The sequence below is a fragment of the Nomia melanderi genome, chromosome 7 (genome assembly GCF_051020985.1).
Source record: "Nomia melanderi isolate GNS246 chromosome 7, iyNomMela1, whole genome shotgun sequence".
In the NCBI taxonomy this organism is placed as follows: Eukaryota; Metazoa; Arthropoda; class Insecta; order Hymenoptera; family Halictidae; genus Nomia; species Nomia melanderi.
In genome coordinates this window covers 10,520,969-10,528,384 of record NC_135005.1, presented here as the reverse complement: position 1 = coordinate 10,528,384, position 7,416 = coordinate 10,520,969, and the positions used below count along the sequence as shown (strand labels likewise).

At 44.4% G+C, this 7,416-nt stretch overlaps 1 protein-coding gene across 1 annotated transcript; it reads right to left on the bottom strand.

The window, feature by feature from the left end:
* Positions 1-2,149: 2,149 nt before the first annotated feature.
* croc (forkhead box protein crocodile) lies at positions 2,150-7,197 on the bottom strand. Its single transcript, XM_031990827.2, has 2 exons — positions 5,236-7,197; positions 2,150-5,000 (listed from the first exon to the last, which is right to left on the bottom strand). The coding sequence occupies exons 1-2, from the start codon at positions 6,594-6,596 to the stop codon at positions 4,874-4,876; spliced, it is 1,488 nt and encodes a 495-aa protein (XP_031846687.1). The 5' UTR covers positions 6,597-7,197; the 3' UTR covers positions 2,150-4,873.
* Positions 7,198-7,416: the final 219 nt, after the last annotated feature.

Genomic DNA, 7,416 nt, shown 5'->3' with positions numbered 1-7,416 from the left:
GTAATTTCTATTATTGCCTTCGTCTCCAATATGTAAGAATGAAAGTGTTCAACCTCTTGCCCTATGATTTATTTCTGAACCATAATCGATACAGCTACTTTATCATCAGTAATTAGAAAAAGAAAAAATTTGGATGTTTATTCTATGTCTACTTTTAATCCAAAGGTTAACGATTGATAATAGAAAAGTAACATTTAATTTATATTTTGAAGAAATGAATAATACTGAGGTTTTCCAAATTCAATTGAAAATTTTCGTCACGAATCTGACATGATATTGTAAGTCAAGGGGTTAAGCTAAAACCTTTAACTATAGTATTTTATCAACTGTACACGAAGAACAGAAGCAAAAATCAAGTTCCAATCATTGCAAATAACAAAATTCCACTGAATATAGTGCTCAGAGTAAAATCCAAGTCGACAGATGTTACTCGAATTGAAAGAATGCGAACTCTCCCGCCGCGACGCGTGACGCGAGATAGCAACCCCGACAGGGTTCCGATGGGTCCGGTAAATCTCGGGGTTTTTACGTGTTTTCGGTGGACGACATTTACTGTGAATCAATTTCACGCGCGTTATTGTTATGATACGGGATTCCACCGGTGTTACTCAGAGCGGTCCGGATGTCGTTCGAACCGCCTGAAAACACCGAAGATATTCTTACCTTTCCATTACCGCCCACGCGACCGCGGCCGAGGTGGAATAATGTTTCGCAGATCGCAACTAGAAATAATCAGGATCGATATCTGTTCGCGTGAATCGAGAAAGTGGCGGGATCGGAATGCTCGCAGCGGCCCAGAAACGAAGAGGTCTGTTCGGGACGCTGCTTTAAACACATTTCGCAGGGTGTGGGCGATTTTACAGGGTGTCCCGTGCAACTGGATCATTTCCGAAGCTGCGAAGCTTTGAAAATAGAAGAAAATGTTACATAAAACGGAAAAAACAGCTTTGATCTGTGGATTTAATACTCTGTACTGGATTTTCGATGATTTAGAATGTTGTACTATTAAATCTTGTATTTTCTAATCGTCTTTGTATTACTTGATCTTGGATTCTTTTAATTGCTCGATACCTTTAGGCGAAGAAGGTTAATCGTATATTGAACTCTTAAATACTAAACAAAGGGAGAACTGTGTTCTGATCTTTTACTATTCAATAACTGCCAGTAAATGTGTTAATAGCTGTAAAAATAACGGCATTAGATTCTGTTTGAATTTTCATCTATTTTTCGAAAGTTAAGGATCGAGTTTTGTGAAATGTTTAAATACTAAAATTTGTTATACATCGTTAGAATATCATATTTTGAAGAATAATAGACTTCTACTAACGGTACCAAGTTAATTGTTAAATTAATTGTTATTTCTCTTATCTTCCACTAAACACACTGAAATCGCTTTGCGATCGGTTCGCAACCCACCCCCTATTATTGTTATTTCGATTTCGAATATTTTTTTTCGTTCGCGCATATTTTCCCCTCGATATTCCGCGCCGGTGGAATTTTTCATCAGGAAATGTTTCACGGTTTATTAAGCCGATCACGGTGCAACGCGCGGTCCGCATCGGCGAGCGCAATTTTTCGCGATCGATCCAACCGCGACTAATTAAAAAGTCGTATCGCGACCCGTTCCCAATGCGCCAATATATTTTTGTAAGTAGTCGAGCGTGTCGGACAAAAATGAGAGAGGAAAAAGAGAGGGAAAAAGAGAAAAGAGAAATCGAACGAAATATTTTTTTTCCAAGCACTCCTCACCGCAAGACCAATAAACACGTTGGGAACCGTTTACGCCGGATAATAGTTTTACAAGTGTAACAATGAAACGTTTCGTGGCACGGAAAGGTATCGAACTTTGTTGCAATTCGTCGATTGAATCCTTTCATCGGCGGAACTACTGTGTTTAATAACCATTGTCTTTGAACTTTTATGGAAAAATATTTACTTTATTTAGTAGGTAATTTAATCTGTAATGAAGGTACACATTTTTAAATTAATTCTTAACGGTCGCTAGCTTTGTACATATGATTCTCACTAAGTTACAGTTGTTTTCAGCAAATATGTGATAAATATTCAGTGCTGTAAGAATATTTTCGTTAGAAACGATTTATTTTATGAAGCAGTATTACAACCGTATTACAACCGTGACTTACGACCGTTAAGGGTTAAAGAGAAAATATTTGTTTATTTCCGTTCTAAAATCATATTCTCTAATAATTGAATTAATTTTGACCTCCGTTGTGTAAATGATGGTATGGCAAAAAGAATTCATTGAATTATAATTCGGGATAAGAAAAGGACACAAGGTTTCGTCTGATTCGTTATGTTTATTTCGTAAGTTATCGCATTCGCACGACTCATCCTACGATAATAGGTAATATCGTTGATTAATCGGTGATACCAATACGTTTTTGTATACGTATATATATATATATCTGTCTATTTATACATATATACCCTTCATCTATACAATATCTATATCTATTTATGTATATATATATATATATATATTTATACTCTTTGTAATAATATACACGCAGAGATCTATCTACGATACGATTCCGTCTCGATCGTTTTTATTATTCACATGATCCGTATATCAAATAAATATATATTATCGCAGCTCTCGTCGAACGTCGCGAGGAATGACGTCACGAATAAATGCACAAGGACGAGACTCACAATCCTCGGGAACACGATCACTATTTTCTCCCCCACGAAACCGGCTAGAAAATAAGTTTCATAATTCCGAATTCCGTTGTTCTCGTCGCAGAAAGCACACATTATGATTTTTCGTAGCACGACACGAATTTTTGTCCTTCGACCCTTGACCCAAGACCCGGGGATCGTTAAACGTATCTTTCATCGTCAATCCGTTAACTAAGTCATTTATTTTCGTTCATCTTCATTCCACACAGTCACATATTTCTCCATGTATTTATTATTTAAATAATTGTAGTGTTTCGTTGCGCCACGTTGATCCGCTTCAGCTGTTTTCAATTGTAACGATGCGTGTTCGAGAATGTATTCATTTAACGAGTTAAACTTTCCGCCATATTGAAGAATACAAGATTTAAAGAAGTCCTTAAAGATCATTGTAAGAAAACATCGTGAAAAACGAATTTCTTGATTACACAAAACAAATAAAATTGATTGTCAGTAAACCTTGATTCGTGCGAGCGCGTTTAAAATCATTTCTCATTGAAAATTTCGTTTCTATCGGTCACGGAATTCGCCACGCGGCGGAAGTAGACGCAGCTAGCAACGTCAAGGACGCAACGGTGAATTTTTCTATTCGTTGGTCAGTTTTGCGACAGTTGCACCGTTATGACGTCAATCACGACGCGTAACCTCGAGGAAACGGGATTTCCCCTAACTGGACGAATTATGGTAGGTCATGGTAAAGCTGGCTTTGTTTGCTCAGCTGACGATGATCATCATCGATATTCATGCTAGTTTTCCTGGCTCACTTTGCGCCGATTCATTAACGAAGAACCGAGGCTGAGTTGACAACCATTACACCCCGACGGAACGTTACGAATTGCGACTGTCGTTTGCATCGAAGCTTCACTCGAAAATTCCCCATAAAAGTCTCTAAACAACTAACGAAAAGACATCGTTAACGGTGAATAAAAACGCACAACGGCCTGTTAGTGATCAATTTAAAAGTTCCGACGAATAAAACGAATGACACTGACATACAAGGAAAAAAATTTGTAATAAAATTTGAACGACTGACTTTTGTCGAGTCGCGTTCAATTATCAAGCTCGTCTTGTTCTGTGATTCAAAAACGGAGGAAGATTTGTTGTCCCGGCTCGGCGACCACCGATTTAAGGTTATTTGTCAATCCACGGGTTCCTCGGCTACGCGCAAATACACGTGTACCGGGCGTTCTTTTTTCTACCCGGACCGAGAACACGTGTTCGTTGGTCACGATAACGATTCCAAAAGCGCTGAGAGGGTAGGTGTGCTCGTGCCGGGGATCGGGGAGCTTGTTCCTTTTCCAGGTCCCTTGTTCGCAACTATCAGCATCGTCGGGCTCGTTCTTTCGAGACACCGGTTATCAAAGTAGAAATCAGCTAGTACAGTTACGTTGAGTTACTTGAATACTTTACGGTAAACATTTCCATCGACGGAGCAGTCCTGGACATTGTTCAAAGGTTACTTGTAACATTAACCCTTAACGGCCGAGAGCTTTTTTTTGTAATACTCGTCCATAAGACGTTATATTACGGTAAATATTTTTTATCAATGCATGATCAACAAACCAATGATGTAATAGATTGCAATATTCGATAAAGAAAACTACAGCGATGATAAATAAATGAAATGAAAACTAAATTCTTTGCATGTCTCCGCATTGGGACCTTTCGTTTTCTATGGCATAAGTGCTATGTTCTTTTTCGGTCCTTAAGGGTCAATTTTGATATGCCCGTTCTGTATATAAATTTATGAACCGAATCTCCATGAAGTAAAATTTAACCAAAAGCGTATCGTTTCTATAAACGAATCCCACCCTACGTGGCAAACGATTCTCAAATTTGCATCTCAAGTAAGATATGCCCAGGTCTGCTATAAAGTCGCTATTAAGTTTGTCCTATTTGTTAACATCCATCGCTGCGCCTACACGGTTTTAAATACACAATTCACGAACTCCCGTTACGTGAATAAACTATCTACAGTTATTTATTCGGTCCATCGACCATCGGCTAATCTTCCGCCATGTTTCATCGATAATCTAAGACTTATCTAGTTCCACTCTTTGGCGAGCTCGTCCGTGGAGGGTATCCACTCCTGCTTCACGTAGACAAGGCTCGGGTCGTAGTGTTCGCCGTGGTGCTCTTCAAGGCCCCGATGGTGAGGCCTTGAATTTCGGTATTCTCAGTATTTATGCAGCGTGATGGGTAAATTGCCGCTGGTGTTGACGGTGTTGCAGTCTTGGTAGTATCTGTGGTACAGGGGCGGGGACGGTGCTGCGCTCGTTGAGAGAGGTGTGGGTGGGCTGGATCTGAAAACGAACAGTAATTACGGCGTTAATCACACAACAACATACTAGCTAAATCCTCGAACAACTTCAAAATATAAATTCAAATGTAACATGCAACAAACATGCAACTTAAACCTCTACAAAATCGAAATCTCTTCCCTTCTAAATGAACTTTCCTTTCCCACAAGATAATGCTTTTAATTTTCCAACGTAACTATAACGCGGACCGATTGAGAAAATTGAATTCTATCCTAACCTATAAAGCTGACAGCTCGGCGACTGTGTGTCCTGATAAATGGCAGCGGCATCAGGGCTGGCCGCGTCCTGGTACCATTGCGAGTGTGCCGCGGTGTTGTTATGGTTTCTCGAGTTGTATTCCGCGTGATCCATTATGTAACTGGCAGTGGGCGTGCAGTAAGGCGCGTACATAGTGCCAGGCGGTGAACCATTGCTTCTGGACACAGTGCTACTGTGCCCGTACCCTGTAGTGGCCATCATCGCCGCGACGGCGGCGGTGGTCGTGGTCGTGGTCGTGCACACGGACGCCAGATGGTCCCTGGACACTACCCCGGCACCCATCGGCTCTCTGCTCGTCATGATCGAGTGCGAGTGAGGGTGAGGATGTTGAAGACCGTGGGGATGGTGCGTGTGGTGCTGGTTCTCCCTGGTCATCAGCGCGGCGCTATTCTCTCGCGTCGTCATAAGGGCATCGACACTGAAGCTGGTGGGATCGAGACCCATCGAGACGTCCTGAATAGCGTCCTGATGCACTTGGTGAGGCTGATGCACTTGATGACCCAGAGCACTCTGTATGACGCTCTGACCGGGTATCGCGACGGCGGCGGTCGTCGTCGCCGCGGCGGTTTTCGCGTCCTGTATCGGACTGTGCAACCCGTACTTCGCTTGCACGGCCATACAGTGACTTCCGGTGTCGTTGACGGGTTCTCGTTTCGGTTTGCACAAAGTCGTCTCCATTGCAGCGAGCTTCTTCGACGCGGCATCCGACGGCGGCGGGATCACGATACCGTTCGGCTTCGCCTCGTCCTGGTTTCGTTTCTCGGGCACCAGACCCTGTCTCTTCAGCGCTTCCTCTTTCTCCTTCAGCGCGTCCTTCTTCTTGAAACGTCTGCGGCGTCGTAGATAAGAGCCGTTATCGAACATGTTGTAACTGTCCGGGTCCAGCGACCAATAACTTCCTTTCCCCGGCTTCTTGTCGTCCCTGGGCACCTTCACGAAACACTCGTTCAAACTGAGATTGTGCCTGATCGAATTCTGCCAGCCTTGTTTGTTCTCGCGATAATACGGGAACCGTTCCATGATAAACTGATAGATGCCGTTCAGCGTGATCTTCTTGTCAGGAGCGTTCTGTATCGCCATGGCGATCAGTGCTATGTAAGAGTAAGGAGGCTTCACCATATCCTTGCCCGGGTGATGGATGTGCTGTTGAGCAATACCCGAGACCGGATAGCCCGCTGCCGTTGCGTACCCGCCATATCGATATTGCTCGTAATATCCTGGCGTGGCACCCACGCCTGGGTACGAGGGGGTTCCCATCCCAACGGGGACGGCCGTCGCGTGACGGTAATACGCATTCTGCTCCCCGAACAACGTATGCATCTTCGTCGCGACACACTTCACTGATTCGAACCGATCGAGAAGATTCTTTCAACAAAGATCCAACCAATTTTTCCGCGCAATCCCCGAGACACTACTGTCAAACCTCAATACCTCCCGAGTACAACGACTGACATTCTTCGAAGCTTTCGAATTTCCCGCCGACTACGTCCGTCGAGTTTCAATTTTCCGAAACTCGTGCACTCACTGAACGGGGCCAATCGCGACTCGCACTTTCTCACAGTTTAACAACCAATAGGCGCTCCGCTTCAGGAGCTTACACCATAGAGGATCGATCGCGAGATCAGGATCCGTCGGTCACTCGTGTATATCCGTGGAGACCGGTCGATTGATAATCGGTAATGCGGTCGATTCCGTCGGTGGGACCGGGTATCGGAGCTTTGTTGACGCTCCGTAGATGTGTCTCTCCGTGACGCGACCCACGGCGAAGGAAGTTAGTTCCCGGTGTGGAAGACAGGCACGGCGTGGTCGAGGCTGCGATCCGGTGGTTCGATGCCAGGCTAACCCGTAAACCCGCGTGCACGCGTATTATGATACACAACAGGCCGGAGTTTACTCAACCCCGAGTAAAAACACACTGGGGCCTCGGCCTCGCCAGCGACCGAAGTGTCCCGAGTCGGCCGAGCACGGCTGCGCGGCTCGTGGCGTGGCGCCTCTCTTCGAAAAATCACGGCAGCGCGTAGCGGCCTGCCGACTGTCGCAACGCTAGCCAATGCGGCGCTCGCCCCGGGGATCATGTGACTCCACCTACGGAGCGTCGACCAATGGAACGCCGGGACGGCTCGAGGAGAGCGTGGACGCC